The sequence below is a fragment of the Neomonachus schauinslandi genome, chromosome 12 (genome assembly GCF_002201575.2).
Source record: "Neomonachus schauinslandi chromosome 12, ASM220157v2, whole genome shotgun sequence".
In the NCBI taxonomy this organism is placed as follows: Eukaryota; Metazoa; Chordata; class Mammalia; order Carnivora; family Phocidae; genus Neomonachus; species Neomonachus schauinslandi.
The window spans coordinates 38671372-38688018 of record NC_058414.1 but is presented as its reverse complement, the minus strand read 5'-3'; the positions used below and the strand labels follow the sequence as shown (position 1 = coordinate 38688018).

Below are 16647 nucleotides of genomic sequence, written 5' to 3'. Positions count from 1 at the left end.
TAGACTCGTCCCCTGCCATTCATTTCTCTATCAATTCCCCTGTTTTTGCTTTTGTTTTTATTCACTCTGCGTGGTCTTTCTCCTCTGCCTATGAACATGTCCAAGTTTTTCAGGGCTCTGTTAGATCTCTTGAGAGTATGCTAATCAATTGCTCCTTTTTGAAATGCTTATTTTTCTGGCTTTTACAAGGTAGTCTGTATATTGCACATACTCTTCTTACAAAAAGACACGCACTTCAAAACACTCCTCTGGTATTACTGATCTCTGGTGTCTTTCCAACATCCATACACCAGGGATGTAGGTGCAAGACAGGATGACTCCCTTTTTCTCTCCCACCCCCACATATAATTAGTCATCACAGGTGACTAATTTTTCCTTCTATATATTCTTTTAGCCCCATCCCATCTATAGTTTCAGGCCCTCAGCCTGCCTTGTCTGAATATACCAATAGTTCAGTCTTGCCCCATCTTCCACGCTGCAAGCAGAATGATCCATCTATATTGTAAAATTTCCCACGCTACTTCCCGCTCTAAAGCCCTTCAATTACGGTGCACACCCTTCAGCATGGCACCCAACACCTTCCATGACATGGTCCCTACCTGTCCACACAGACCCTCCATCCACCAGTCCCACAGCTCAAGTCATCCTTCACGACCAACTACGTTCATAACTTGCTGTGGTTCTCCAGCCATTTCTGGGCCTGCTGCCTCTCCTTTTCTCTGGCTGGAAAACCCTTCCCCTCCATTTTGCTGAACTAATACACAGCCATTTTTCTGCATTCAGCTTAGGTATCATCTCCCCTAAGGTACTTTCACTTTCAGAGTCCTCAGCGTTCCCATGGCATCCTGGGAACAGGTTGTTGCCTTAACAGGTTATTTATATAGAAGTTAACTATTTATGTGTCTGCTTCCTCACTAGCACTTAAGCTCTTTAAGGGCTGGGACCATCTTTCAAGTCATTTTGGTGTTCCGAGTATCTAGCACAGTGTCTGGCACATGTAGGCACACAATTGGTGTTGATTAATTAAAATAATTAGTAATAAACACTTTTGCTGAAAGATTATATCCCTAAGCCACAAAACATTTAAAGCCCTTTTCTCTGACCACCGTTGCTTTAATTATAAATTTTCATGGCAGAGACGAATGGAATTTTGATAAAGAGGACTAAGATCTCCGGAGGTCATACATTTAATTTTTCCATTAAAATTTTGACCTATTTATTTTAGCAGGGCCTATATTCGGGGGTGGGGTGGGGCGGAATCTTTGACCTCTACCATCCTAATACCCAGGGCTGAAATGAAGTAGCCTCACAAATATTACGTTCTGCACTATATATACCTGTTTGGTACTTAGAGTTTACAGATTTGGCCTCAAAGTAGATTCGCCAGTGATATTTGCTATCTTCCCTTGACTGGCCAATGCCTTTGGGTACATTCTAGGATGGTGCAGAGTGGAGCCCGTTCCTAGGCGAACCGACATGGAAAATCCGGCTTAACAGTATCTAGTGGAGTTCTCAACTTCCTCAGGCTGCGTGCCCCTCCTTGCGGGTCTACCCGCCCTGGAGCAGCCCCTGGTACGGCCGGCCCCGGTCGAAGTCGCAGCTTCCCTCCTCAGGTCACCTACCCCCAGGACGCCGGCTCCCGCCCCCCGTGAGCCCCTGAACCCTGGCCACCGAGGTGGCCGCCGCTGGACAGCAAAGCGGGCGTCACGTGCGCACGCCGCGTCCACCGCCCCCGGACCCGGGCCCGCCCCGGCCGCCGGGCAGAGGCCGTCGGATCACGCGCGCCCCGCCGGCCCGGGCCGGGCGCAGCCAATGGGCTGGCGGCGCCCGCATGACCCGCGCCGGCGGGAGGGCGTGGGGAGGCAGGCCGGGCGCGCACGCTGCCGGGCTGTGCCGCCATCCCCGTTGCCGCCCGGACGGGAAGTGAGCCGCCGAGAGGGTCCTGCAACCGCCCGCACCCGGGGCGAAGCATGGCGGCCGCCAAGGTAAGCGTCGGCCCGTTGCCCCGGGGCGCGCGTGCCGGCCAGCCGGGGCCCCGGGGCTCGGGAGCCTCAGGCGTTCACGTGCCGAGTTGGTGCAACGTGGAAAACAAAGAGAGAGGGGCGCGGGGCAGCTGTTCCACCTTGCATCAGTGGGAGAAGGGAGGTGACCCCTCCTCCCGGGCAGCACATGTGGCCTGTGCGGGGACGGAGGCCCGACCTTGCTGTAGGAAACTTTGCCGGCTGAACCCTCCCACTTGGCCCGGGAGGGGAGTCGGTGCCTGGTTGGCGCCCTGCGGGCTGAGCCAGGGTCGGCCTGGAGAAGCCCGGTGGGCCCGGGGTCATCAGAGCCCCTCGGCCACCCTAGAGCGCACCTGCTTCTGACCCCGGTTGTTGTTGACTGGGGCTTCTTCCCGACAGCCCGGGCTGAAGCCTGATCCTATTAGGTTTCAAAGGCCCCGCCCTCCCGCGGTGGGGAAGTCACCTTGACTTCCGTTTTGGAGGCTGCTCGGAATAGTTGGCTTGCGTGCGCGTGTGTGTAAAAACTCCAGAGGACCACTATCCCACCCCCACTTCTCATCCTTCAACCTCCTCTCCCCATCTGACAACACTTACATACCGGCCTCTGAGCGTTTGGGAGGCTTCTTTTTAGAAATGACAAAACAGATTGTTCTGGGAGCCTGTAACTCTTGTGATGTTTTACTTAAAAGGAATTCTGCGTAATGTGAATCATTCACTAACCCAGAGGAAAGGCAACTCCGACAGCTTGACCTTTACTCTTTCACCGTTTTTTGAAACCTGGACACCATTTCAGTCTCTTTGGACTCCATTTCAACTTTTCTGACAAAATACCATATTTAGTCCCAATCACTTGAATCATTGGAATTTATAGCTTTTAATTTAAGTTCACGAAGGCAGCCCTTTAATCAAGCCTATACAACTTCTTAGTTCATTTTAAGTGCAGTGAACTTAAATATACCCAACATTTGAAACATTTGTCCTTAATCAAAACTCTGTGATAACCCTCAAGAGGAAAACATGGCCAACACATCATATTCCTATTTATTCAAGCAAACTAATCACATTTGCAATGGAAATTGTAAGCAGACAAATATATTTAAATGCTGTTCTATGACTTAAGTTTCTCCAGGCTCCCCAAATCTGCAGACTTCTTCATGTTCCTAGACTACGTGGCCTAAGTGGCCTTTTTCTTTTCTGTAATTACTCTTGAGTTCCATCCTCAGGAGTGTGCTCTTGGGTGTGTGCATGAGTGTATTTATGTGTGTGTGTGTGTGTGTGTGTGTGTGAGAACATATGGGTATAGATAACTATTTTAGGTAGATTCTTTGAGGATCCCTGGTATTCATTTTTGGAAACTGCATTAACCCTTTTAAATCCAGTACAATGCAAAAGGTACTTGTTTTTTCACGATGTAACCTTGATCTAAAACTCTTAGTATTTTGAGACAAACTCAAAAAGCTTCCATTCTCTTGTTCTGCCTACTTTTGTAAGAATAATCCTTATGGGTTCCCTGGCTATATGGTAAATGGTAAGTGGTCTGCCTGTACTATTTCTGTTGTTTTCAGGATTTCTTTTAAAAACTTCCAAGCTCCGCATGTGCTAAAATGCAGATGAGTTTTTAAAATTATATTTCATGCAAGTCCTCAAAAAATGCATTTTTAAAAAGTAGTAATAGAAGGGAAAAACATTTCCTTCCCCCTCACACCCCCCCCCCCGCCCCCCAGTTTGGTTGTAGCGAACATCCCTTTTTCATCATTGGTTGAATTTGTACATTAGTAACGATGAAATGAAACTAAATGAAACTGTTAAGAGTTAGAGAATGCTCACTCAAGTTCAGAGATGTTCAGATCAAAACTGGACATGGACCAATAATTTGTGTAAAATTAGCCTAGAACTAAAAGAAATAAATTTGGAGACAAATTAAAGCATTAATAATAATGAAAATTTGGTCTGTAGGACTAGTACACTTAGTATTGATACTCCATTCTTGGATGAGTTGTTGCTATGATCGTATTGTGTTCTTTCTAATGTTCCAAGTGGGGCTAAACTGAGGATATGAAAATGAATTGGCCTCCCTTTGGGCCTTCAAGAAAACCACAACCATACTACAGGCTGACTCCTCTCATGGAAATGCCCTAAGTAGGGTTAGTGCCATAAGGGCTATGGGGGCATCAGGGAAGGAGACCATTTCTGTGGACGACCGAGGTGGTATTTCAGCAGGAATGGTTGGGGAGAAGAGGGAAGACCCATTCCAGTGATAAGAAACAGCAAGTGAAAGGCAGAGAAATGTTACAGAGTAACCTTGGTCTGGTAGCCTTTTCCCTGGCCTACCTTGTTTGGGGCCCCTGTGCTGTGGGTGTTACCCAGTTAGGCCACACCTCTTGAAAGTGTTGGTCAGTCAGTAGAGAACTGGGGGGTGGAGGTGGTGGGAAGGGTTGAAAGCCACAATAAAACATCTAAACAAACTAGGGAGCAGGTCTTTTTGGTTATGGAGTTCTTTATAAGATTGCTGGAGGGGCTCTGACTCCTGCTCCTTTGACCTTTTGTCCTAGTCAAGCCTCTGCTTTTGTTCTGTTCTTAAAGGGAATCATTCCACCCTAAGTTTTCCACTCTTTATGAGGATGAGGCCTGCTGAGCACGGTTTCTTCCAACCCTCCTTGCTCAGCATTTGCTGCTTCATAAGCACCCATCCTTCCTGCCATGATGTCTTCCAGTGGGTCTTGGAACAGAGGAATGTGTGACTCTGCAGATGCGTGTTGGTTTTGCTGGGGCTTAAGGGGGCTGTGCCCTCTCCGCAGTGACAGAATTCCCTTAGCAATGTCTTTAACAGCAACTGAGCGGGCCCTGTTTAACCAGACCCTCTTGTTGGGTTAAATCGGCCCAATTAATGGTGGCTCTGGTCTGTTACCTCAATTATTCCCAGTGGTTGATTTGTAGCGTGGTGGTCTGGTTTGTTGATTGGAAACGTTTACAAGATAGAGTACTCATACTCAACCATTTCCTTTGGAAATTTGCTGTGCAGTTGCGTGAGTGAAAATAAGCCCGGATGGTTCCTTTTGACTTTAGGTGCTGACAACATAGCAGAGTTGGCAGTGTTGAAATTCTTAGTAATTTAACCTAAATAAACCACTCTATTTAATGACTGTTATTAGGCTGGTAGCTTTGTCTTGATTTCCACATGTAGTCACAGTTTCCACATGTTATCCATGAAAATTGTTGACTTGATACAAGAGTCAGATATTTCAAGATACACTTACCGTTCTGTGGTAAAATGTCTTTTGCATAAGACTAGCGCGGTACAGGGGCACCTGGGTGGCTCAGACCATTGGGCGTCTGCCTTCGGCTCAGGTCATGATCCCGGGGTCCTGGGATCGAGCCCCGTATCGGGCTCCATGCTCTGCGGGAAACCTGCTTCTCCCTCTTCCACTCCCCCTGCTTGTGTTCCCTCTCTCGCTGTGTCTCTCTCTGTCAAATAGATGGATGAAATCTTAAAAAAAAAAAAAAAAAAAAAGACTAGCGCGGTACAATTTGTAAGAAAATTGTATAAGTAAGTGTAGAGGAGGAAAAAGTTTTTCTGGACCCTTCTAGGGGTCCCTGGCTGGATTTGAAAATTAAATTGACAAAAACAAATTGACAGGAGGAAAGCATACAAATTTTATTGAATTTTTACTAGTACATGGGAGTCATCACAAGAGAATGAAGACACAGAGAAGTGACCAGGGCAGGAAACTTTTATTCCTTTTAGACAAAGTGGATTTGTAAAGAATTGAGATGAAGGGGTTTGGGCCAGAAGTAGTAAATGATGAAGAAGTAACTAGAAGACAAAGGTTAGTTTAACGAGGTTTGTTTGTACAGCTGTCTGGGTCCCCAGATCCCCATCTCTGGTGATAAGAATGTCTTTCCTCCTCCTGGTACAGGGAGGGTACCCTTCACATGGGAGTTACATGACCGATTTCAGGAAAGAGGGTTGTGGGGGAGGAGGTCAGAGTGACCTTCCTGCTTCTGCTCTTTTCTCAGAGCCCTTTGGCTTCAGACATTCCATATGCTAAGGTGCTGCGTTTGGTGCGTGTCCTGAACCCCATCATAAGCCTGATTTGAAAAGCCTTGAAGCCCCAGATGCCTATTTAGACATTTTTCCAAGTTAGACTTGTGATTCTCATATGTCTGAGTCTGGTTACAGTGGTAGGTTGAGCTGCAGAGGAGCTCAGAATTGATGACTTAAGTGGGAAGAGGCTGCGAAGAATATTTTGTTTATTTTTAAGTAGCTCTGGTTTAGTGAGGAGCTAGCCAGGCAGGAGTGGGTTACATGCCTGCTGCTTCCGCTGATGGTGCCAACGTGGACGAATCTAACTTCTCTAGGTGCTTAGTATCACCCTGTGGAAAGCAGGGACTATCTGTGATGTGTGATGAGCAAATGCAGTATAATGTGTGCAAAACACTTTGGGAATTAGAAAGTGCTATAGGATGGCCAAGAGATGTCTTTGCGGGCTGTGTGACATTTCTACCTAACTGAAAGCTGGGGGACATAGACATTATTTGACTTACCCCAACAAAACATAGTGTGCTTTTCTTGGGGCGCCTGGGTGGCTCAGTCATTGAGCATCTGCCTTTGGCTCAGGTCGTGATCCCAGGGTCCTGGGATCCAGCCCCACATCGGGCTCCCTGCTCTGCGGGAAGCGTGCTTCTCCCTCTCCCACTCCCCCTGCTTGTGTTCCCTCTCTCGCTGTGTCTCTCTCTGTCAAATAAATCAATAAAATCTTAAAACAAAACAAAACAAAACATAGTGTGCTTTTCTTAAGCTTGTGATCCATTCACTGTTCACCATAATACCTAGCCGGTGTGGCTGCTTAGCCAGATTCTCTGAGTGGTCTTCCTGGAGCCTCGCTATCAGAAGTTTTGGTCCATGGACCAGCAGCATTGGTTTACTTGGGAGCTTGTTAGAATTGCAGCATTTTTGGATGCAGCCCAGGCCAAAGATCCTGTCGCATCAGAATCTGCATTTTAACCAGATCCCCAGGGGACTGTATGCACATTAAAGTTTAAAGTATTGGTCTGGAACTCTCATTACTGTGTAATTAAACGTAGCTGCCTTCCTAAGCCAGGGGTGCAGCACCTTTTGAATTGGTTGTAAGTTCAACTTTTTGCAGAATTAACTACATAGTGGTAAAATCCAGTATAAATTTTAGGGTTTTAGGATTAATTTTGATTCTGCATTGGGGTCAGGGTATTATTTTTGGAGCACATCCCTGAATTATTATTTAAGGGAATGTATGATTATTATACAAGGGTTGTACTTTTCTCCATTTCTTGACTACCCACCCATATTCAAAGTCCCTGAAAATGAACTTGTGTCTCTTCTCTTTCTTGACATTCCCTCCTCAGGGTCACCAGATCTGAACCTGTTGGCCTGTCCTCCTTACATCTGGTCTCATGGGACCCCATGTCCCACCCCTTCGTGCCTGTAACACCTTCTGTCAGCTTTCATGATGTCCCCTCTCACGGTTGGCCTCTTAACTCTCACATTAGTCCTTTATTCTCCTTTGCGGGCTTCTTTTCATCCTTCTGCTTGCCCTTGAAATGTGGGTGTCCCGAGGTCCTTGTCCCTCTGAGGGTGCCGGCTCCGTGTCAGCCAGTCCAGGTAGCTCTCTCAGGTAGCCCCCTTTGCATTGGCAGCTGTTTGTTGGAAATCTCAACTTTGCTGCCCCAGAGGTATTTCCGACTCTGCTTACTTAGAATTGAATTCATCTTGTTGGTCGTTCCTCACTTTCAGCCTGCGACTTAACTTTCCTACTGGCTAAAGTCTCCAGCGAGCTCAGTTAAGTACCTGTTTGTGGGTGCCAGGAGAGGCCTCGGGCAGGAATTTGCAAGAGGACAGAGAGATGGGTTCAGTAAACCCTTCTGCCCTAGAGTGTCCTGTCTCTTCCCTTTATGTCCAGGTCTTCACTCCTTTTTAGCTACAGTGTTGCTGTAGCTTCCAGGCTGGTCTTGCCTCTGGTCTGTTTCCTTCACTTCCCTCACCAGTCTGTCCAGACCTGTCAGAGGCAGCTTCTAAGACTGGCTCGCACTGCCATGCTAATAGCAGGACTGTGTTCACGTGGACAGCACATAACACTTCGAGAAGATGCATTCAGGTGTGTTGTGGGTACCAACCATCTACCAGCTCATACTGTACTGGGCTTACCAAGATGAGTAAGCTATTAAGGGCATGTTTCCAAGAACTCACAGTCTACGGGGATTAAAATAACCAGATAATATGAAGACCCACGCTTATCTTTATGATTATCTTTATCATCATCTACAGCATAGCAGGGAAGGTATTGTAGCCTCATTTGACAGGAAACTTAAGGCTCAGAAAGGTTATGCAAATAACAATAGCAGGTTACATTTATTTAATACTTATAAAGTCAGGCACTGTTCTGGGCACTGTGAACATGAAGTAGTTTAATCTCAACAATCCTATGACGTATAAGTGCTGTTCTTATTTCTATTATACAGATGGGCAAACTCGACTGAACAGCGTTTGTCTTGTCGAACAGAGAGGTTAAATGAGTTGTCCAAGGGCACACAGCTTAGAAGTGGCTGAGCTAGGATTTCAAGACAGGCAGCCTGGGTCCAGAGTCCAGGCACGTAACCACTGTATGACATTGCCTTCTTTAATTTACCTTGTTACACAGTGTAGTTTCATACTGCCTACAGAATAAAATTTAATCTCTTTAGCCAGCTAACGCCTCCTTGGTCTTGGCTGTTGTCTGATTTTTCCAGTACTACCTAACGCTCGTTCCCATCTGATATCCTTCACAGTGGTTTGTGAATGGGACCCCTGTTCTCATTCCTTGCCATAAAGCTGTGGCAACAGTGTGACTCCCAGGGAGAAAGGGAGCCTGTTTGTTTGTTTGTTCTTTAATTTAGAGCTCAGTCAGAGACAGGAGTGTTCTTGTCATTTCTCTATATCAGTTGGCAGGTTTTTTAAGTTTTTTATTTTTATTTTTTTAGTTCTCTTTAGTTCTTCTTAGGTATAAGGGTCTTAGTTTTATTTCGCCATTCCTTGAAGCATGTTAAATCCCATGTCCTAAATTTATAGTTTTTACGGTTGGTTTGTTAAATCCCATGTCCTAAATTTATAGTTTTTACGGTTGGTTTGTTCTAATCAAGATTCAGACACAGGCCACACATGGCATTTGACTGATTTCCCCTTTAAATCCTGTTAATCTATAGGTTCTCCTGCCTCTTTTATTTTATTTCCTTTCAGTTTATTTGATGAGGGAATTGGATCATCTTTTCTGTACTTTCCTACAATTTGGATTTTGCTGATTGCCTCCCTCTGGTGTTCTTCTTTCCCCAGTGTTTGACAAGTGATAGTTAGATCTGGAGGCTTGATCAAGCTTAGGGTTTTATTAATTTTTATTTTTTGTTTTTGGCTTGAGGACTTCCTAAGGTGTGCTGGGTGCCTCTCTCAGGTTATTGGGTACTTGGTACTGAGTGCTACTTCAGGGGGCACATAATTCTTGGTTGTTTCCTGTCATGTTATGTTTGATCAGTGGGTTTGGATGTTGCCTTTCTATTCCAACAACTTTTGCATAATGGTTTATTTAAGTTGGCCAAATTTTAATATTAGCAGTCATTCTTGTGTATTATGATTTTCATTCTTTAAACACACATATATATGTATACATATACATATTACAATGAGTGTGTCACAATTACAAAAAATAATGGCTATTAAAATCAATTGGATATTAGTGGCTATAGAGTTTGTTTGGAATGATGAAATGATTAGTGCTGGTGGTTGTCCAACATTGTGCATACACTAAGTGCCACTGAATTGTACACTTGAAGATGGTTAAAATGTTAAGTTTTGTGTATGTTTTACCATGATAAAAACAAATCAGTTGCAAATAGACTAACACATTGAATTAAAACAACAACAACAACAACACTATCATTCCATGAGAGAATAGTATTCATCCCCCCAAAAGTCAAAGTGAGACAGAGTGGGAGGTAAAGCTCTTTTTTTACCAAAGAATGCCAGCCAATAAAGGTAGAAGGCTTGATAGAATAAGAAAAGGAAAAAAAAATCACTTCACAACCTGTAGGTAATAATTGATTTGGGCAAGGGTCTTCAGTGGATGCTAAAATTCTTCAGTAAAAGACTGTTGGAATTCCCATTGTCTCTGAGTGTCTCCTTGTAAATTACTAATTGGGGGGGGTGGGGTGGAGTGGGAAGTACCTGTACAATGAAGGGCTCTGCTTCCATCTCTGATACAATTTAACATCATCAGGAAATGGAACAAGCTGGCATTGCCAGCCCACTGATGTGATGCAGTGGGAAGTATGTAACGTGCATGACTTTTGGAGAATTCTTGCTAAAAATGTTGAATCTGAGTCTAATCATCAGAAACAATCAGACAAATCCAGAAAGTAGGACTTTCTGTAAGACCTCTGGTCTGACCTCAAAAATGTCAATGTTGGGAATGAAAAGGCTGGATTATAAGACCTCCAAAGAGACCTGACAACCAAATGCAGTCCTTGACCCTGGATCCAAAATAAATAAATGAAACAGTAAAATAAATAAATAAAAGAATGCCCAACTGGTGTAACTTGCATGGTGTATATTAAATGATTCTATATTAATTTGCTAGGTCTGCCATAATAAAGCACCAGAGACAGAGTGGCTTAAACAACAGAAATTTATATTCTCACAAATCTAGAGGCTAGAAGTCCAGGACCAAGGTGTTGGCAGGGTTGGCAAGGTGAGACAAGCTTTAGAATGTGCTCTTTAGTTCTTAGATGGCTTTTTTCTCCCTGTGTCTTCACATGGTCTTCCCGTTGCATCTGTGTCCTAATTTGATTTCTTGTGAGCACTCACACACTTCTTTTATTGCAGGTTGATGTTGACTCTTGGGTTTGAGGATTCCACTTCTTTCCATTGTCTCCCTCTCAGTACCAGAAAGACAAGCTCAGCCCCTGGTTCTCTTTTTTGGTGGTTCTTGGAGACTTGTTACAGCCCTATTTTGGTGTCCACCAGTAGTTTGAGAAGAGCCTGGTCTTGACCTTTGTCCAGTTTTCTTTTGGATTATTTGTCTTTTCACATTGATTTGTTCTAAGAGCACTTTTAAATTAACCTTGGCCCTTTGCCGTGTCTGTTGCACATTTTTTTTTTTTTTTGGTGGTAGTTTGATATTTAGCTGGTTCATACTCATTTTTGAAAAATTACGTATTTATTAATCTTTTCATTTATGGATTCCTTTATGGATTCTGAGCTGTCTGTGATGTTTAAACATGGCTTCCCCACTTAATATTATATAAGAAACCAGTTGTTTTTCTAGTACTCTTTATAAGTCTCTCACTTTTTGAAATTGTTTACTAATTATCTGCAGTTATTTTCATATAAGAAGAAAGGTAGGGAACCAGTTTAATTTCTGTTGTTGTTGTTCAACCCCAGGAGGTCATTAACCTTCATATTGCCACATCACCAGCCAGCATGACCTGCTGCCCCCTCAGCCCAGACCCTCTGCTGGCTTAGATTCTTAAGAGAAAATAGTTTAGATGACGATTAGTTCAGAAGGCCAGGAGAGCCTCCCCTTAGGGCTCAGCTGTCCTCCAACGACTCCATCAACTCAGCTGCTGTGAATAGGAATATGGAAAGGGTACCAGTAACTGGGAAGCAAGGCACTGTTAGATTCTGCCCCAGCTTACACTGCTTTCATTCAGTCCTTTCCCTCCCTCCCCCCACTTCTCTAACAAATGAGAACACAGGAGGTCATATTGTTGGTTAGGGATAGGGTGAAAATTTAAATGTCCAATTGCAAGGCCCATAAAATAGGGGCAAATAGCATTCCGTGAGGGGAATTTGGTTTCCATCGGGATATCTTCCTGGAGGAATTGGCATTTGACTTAGGTCTTGAAAGAACTGCAGCATTTTTTAAACTTCTCATTATGGATATTTTCCATAATGTGCAAAAAAAAAAAAAATAGAAAAGTATAATGAACCCCCATGTCCTTTCTAGCCAGTTTTAGGAATCATCAGTTTATGGCCAATATTGTTTCATTTATACCACACTATCGCTCCTCCTTCCATCCCCCTGATTTTTTCAAAGCAAATCCCCAACATCATATCATTGTATATGTAAATACCAGTGTGTATCTCTAAAAGAGATTTTTTTAAATGCACAACCAAAATATTATATCTTAAAAAAAATTCAGTGATTCTTCAATATTATCAAATATCTATTCTGTACACTACCCATTTCCCCATTTCTTACAATTTTTTTAAATAGTTTTTTAAATTGTCATCTAAGTAAGACCCAAGCATTGCAATTGGTTGATGTGTCTTAATTTTCTTTTAATTTCTAGGTTCTCTTGCTCTTTCAATCTTCTATTCTCTCTTTTCTTCTGAAAGCCAGTATAATATAATGGTTGAAATCTTGGACTCTGTGTTCGAACTATGGCTCTGGGGAAGTTACTCTACGTGTACCTCAGTTTCCTGATCTATAAAAAGGGGCATAGTTGTATTTGTTTCCTGGGTCAGTGTGCTCATGTTTGCAAAGCTCAGAGCCAGGCCTGTGACATCGGTAGCTTTATAGAAGTGTGAGCTGTGGGTTTGGAATCTGAGAAGTTGTTCAGAGTAATGTCAGAAGTCTGTGGACTGTGGGAGAGAGCAGAGGAGGGCTCACGTGAGTGACATTGTATGCATTCTTTAGGATGAGAGCCCTGGCTGTGCAGAGGGCTCCTGTTCTTTTTCTTTTGGCTTCCTCCTGGGTCCTTGACTATTCTTCAGTTCGATGATGTTGATGCACAGCAGAATTTTGAACAGGTAAGGTATTATTTAGTGGAAGCAACTTTTCTATTGTCATTTGATTTGTTGCTTTCTCTTCCTCTGCATTTATTAAGTTAACTGTTCTCTCTCAGAAGCCATTTTAACTTTCTATGGCATTATCTGGGCTCCAGCAACTTGTGATTTCCTAAGTAGAACCTTTCAGCACTTTATAAATATGTCATATATTTTTTATATTCCTTTGTTCCCCATCAGGAACATACGTCCCAGTCTTCAGCACAATCAGTTTTTATTCATTTAAGGAGCAGTAGTAATTTGACACTTGCTAATATGTAACAAATTATATTGGGAACTGTAATTACAATTGCAGCTGGTTCCTAATTATATTGTAACCTTGATGCTTTTAAAAAAATTAAGACTGAGTTCAACCTGTAATACTGGAGAATAATATTCTGCATTAGGCAGGTCTGCCTTCTGCTGAATCATGGGCACTTCTGTATCGTAACGCCAAATTAAAAAGACTTTCTTTTAAATTAGTTTCAGCTGCAGTGTTGTCCAGTGGTACCCTTCATAAGGATAGCTTGAAGTCCCCATCCCTGCTTGCCAAATTCTTGGCACATCCTCCAGGTATTATAATTGATGTCAAAACAACCTGGAATCTTGGGTCATTTTTGGCTCTGTGATTTACCTACTCGCTTAGGACTAAGAGTCTTATAGCCTCAGTTTCCTCCTCTGAAAAATGGTGATAGTAATGACTCTTCATCTTAAATAGTTTTAGGGATGTTTAAATGAGGTCAGATAAAAAGCCATTTAGCACCATGCCTAGCATAGAGTTAAGGACCCAGTAAAAGTTACCTGGTCACTGTTAATTGCTGTCATCAATAATGAACAGCTCCAGAGACTTTACCTCTGCAAGCCCAGACTCCAACAGAATTACAATCTTAGTTCTGCCACCACTCTAATTTGTGGAAGCGCATATCTCCACCCACATTGTACCAACCACTCATTGGTCAGTCCGTCATCCCCCTCGTGAGGCAGCTTCTCTGGTTTATTTGACATTGTGTCCTCAGTGCCTGGCACTGGGCCTGGTACAGGGAAGGCTTCCGTGAGTGATTGCATTGCATGAATGGGCAGCACCATCTAAGGCAATGGTTCTCAATTCAGGGTGGGGTAGTTCTGCCCCAGGGCATATTTGGTAATGACACATTTTTGGTTGTCACATCTGGGAGGAGGGGGGTGGCCAGGGATGTTGCTAAACATCCTACAGTGCACCAGACAGCCCCCTATCGCAAAAAAATGATCTGACCCAAAATGTCAGTAGGGCCAAGATTGAGAAACCCTGCCCTAAGGTAACCTAACTGCCTGGGTTGTAGCCCTGTGGAATAGGCATGGGGTTTGGTGTAGATCAACCTGTTTGACTTGCAGTTTTCTCAACTGTAAAGGAAAAGAATCCAACCTGCTTCAAGGGTTCTTTGAAAATAAAGGGAGATTATACAGGTGTGTCCCTAGTTACTCTACCCTAATTTAGTCTTTTTTTTTTTTTTTTTAAGATTTTATTTATTTATGTGACACAGAGAGAGAGAGCACAAGCAGGGGGAGAGGCAGGGGGAGAAGCAGAGAGGAGGGAGAGCAGGGAGCCTGATGCGGGGCTTGATCCCAGGACACTGGGATCATGACCTGAGCCGAAGGCAGACACTTAACCGACTGAGCCACGCAGGCACCCCTGATTAAGTTAATCTTGATTGTCCTGGCTACTAATGATCCTTTTTTTTTTTAAATAAATTTAATATTTTTGAGTAGTTTTAGGTTCACAGCAAAATTGAAAGGAAGGTTCAGAGATTTCTTGTATACCACCTATCCCTAAGCATGCACAGTCTCCCCATTATTTTCCCTCAGAATGGTACATGAGTTACAGTTGATGAACCTACATTGACACATCATTATCACCAAAGTCCCTGGTTTGCATTGGGGTTCACTTCTGGTAGTGTACATTCTGTGGGTTTGGACAAATTGTATAATGATATGTATCCACCATTATAGTATCATACATGGTATTTTCACTGCTCTAAACATTCTCTGTATTCTGCCTATTCTCCTTCCCTACTCCCTCACCTCTAGCAACCACTGATCTTGTTACTATCACCATACTTTTGCCTTTTTTTTAGAATGTCATATAGTTGCAGTCATACAGTATGTAGCCTTTTCAGATTAGCTTCTTTCACTCAGTAATACGCATTTAAGTTTCCCTCATATCTTTTCATTGCTTCATAGTTCTTTTTTTTTTTTTTAGTGCTGAATAATATTCCAATATCTGGATGTCCATGGTTTATTTAACCATGCACTGAAATATACCTTGGTTGCTTCCAGTTTTCAATAATTAGGAATAAAGCTGCTGTAAACATTCATAAGTAAGTTTTTGTGTGGACATAAGTTTTCAGTTCGTGGTTGTATGATAAGACTATTGTAATTTTGTAAGAAACTGCCATTCTGTCTTCTAAAATGACTGTACCATTTTGCATTCCCATCAGTAATCCATGAGAGTTCCTGTTGCTGCACATCCTCACCAGCATTTGGTGTTGTCAATGTTCTGGACTTTGGCCATTCTAATAGGCATGTATTGGTATCTTGTTACTGTCTTAATTTGTATTTCCCTGATGACAGATGATGCGGAGCATCTTTTCATATGTTTACTTCCTATCTATATATCCTCCTTGGAGGTTTTTGTTAAGGTCTTTGGCCCATTTTTGCATTGGGTTTTTTTTTTTTTTCTTGTTGAGTTTTAAGAGTTCTTTGTGTATTTTGGACAGCAGTTCCTAATTGGCTGTTCTTTTGCAGATACTTGATCCCAGTCTTTTGCTTATCTTTTCATTTTTTTGACATTGTCTTTTGCAGAGCAGAAATTTCTAATTTAATGAAGTCCAGCTTCTCAGTTCTTTCTTTCATGCATCAGTCCATGCCAAACCCAAGGCCATCTAAGTTTGCTCCTTTATGATCTTCTAGGAGTTTTACATTTAGGTCTCTGATCCATTTTGAGTTAATTTTTGTGAAGGGTGTAAGATCTGTGTCTAGCGTCTTTTTTTTTTTTTTTTTTTTTTTGCATGTGGATATCTAATTGTTCCAGCACCATTTGTTGAAGAGGCTGTCTTTGCTCTTTTGTCAAAGATCAGTTGACTATATTTATGTAGGTCTGTTCCTAGGTTTTCTATTCTGTTCCACTGAAGATTGTTAATATCCTGTTGGAGAATTGATCCCTTTGTCATTCTATAATGTCCCTCCTTATCCCTGGTAACTTTCCTTGCTTCAAAATGGGCTCTGAATGAAATTAATATAGCTATTTCTGCTGTCTTTTGATTAGTGTGTGCATGGCATTATCTTTCTCTGTTCATTTCCTTTTTTGTTTTTTAAAGATTTATTTAGAGAGAGCATGTGTGAGCAGGAGGAAGGGCAGAGGGAGAGGGAGAGGGAGAGGATCTCAAGCAGACTCTGCACTGAGCACAGAACCCCATGCAGGGCTGAGTGCGGAGCCCCACTGTGGGACTCAACACAGGACTCAGTCCATCGACCTAAAGATCATGACCTGAGCCGAAATCAAGAGTCAGACACTTAACTGACTAAGCCACCCAAGTGCCTGCCCCTCTGTTCATTTACTTTAAATCTATAAGTATTTTTACTTATAGATTCAAGTTTTATTTATAGATTATTTATAGATTATAGATTATTTATTTATAGATCTATTTATATATAGATTAAAGATTATATTTGACCCTGAACTGATTGTTCAGGGTCACCAGGTTAGTAATACACTGGGACCCAAATCTTTACTCTGAACCTGGTGATGTTTGCTTTTGTCGGGGTGAACAAACACCTTCTGTC

At 42.9% G+C, this 16647-nt stretch overlaps 1 protein-coding gene across 1 annotated transcript in view; it reads left to right on the top strand.

The window, feature by feature from the left end:
- The first annotated feature begins 1876 nt into the window (after positions 1-1876).
- Positions 1877-16647, top strand: part of SLC25A13 (solute carrier family 25 member 13) — a 177130-nt gene continuing 162359 nt past the window's right edge. Inside the window, exon 1 of the mRNA XM_021689816.2 lies at positions 1877-1985. Coding sequence (XP_021545491.1) covers positions 1971-1985 — 15 coding nt within the window. The 5' untranslated portion in view covers positions 1877-1970. The remainder of the gene's footprint in view (positions 1986-16647) is intronic.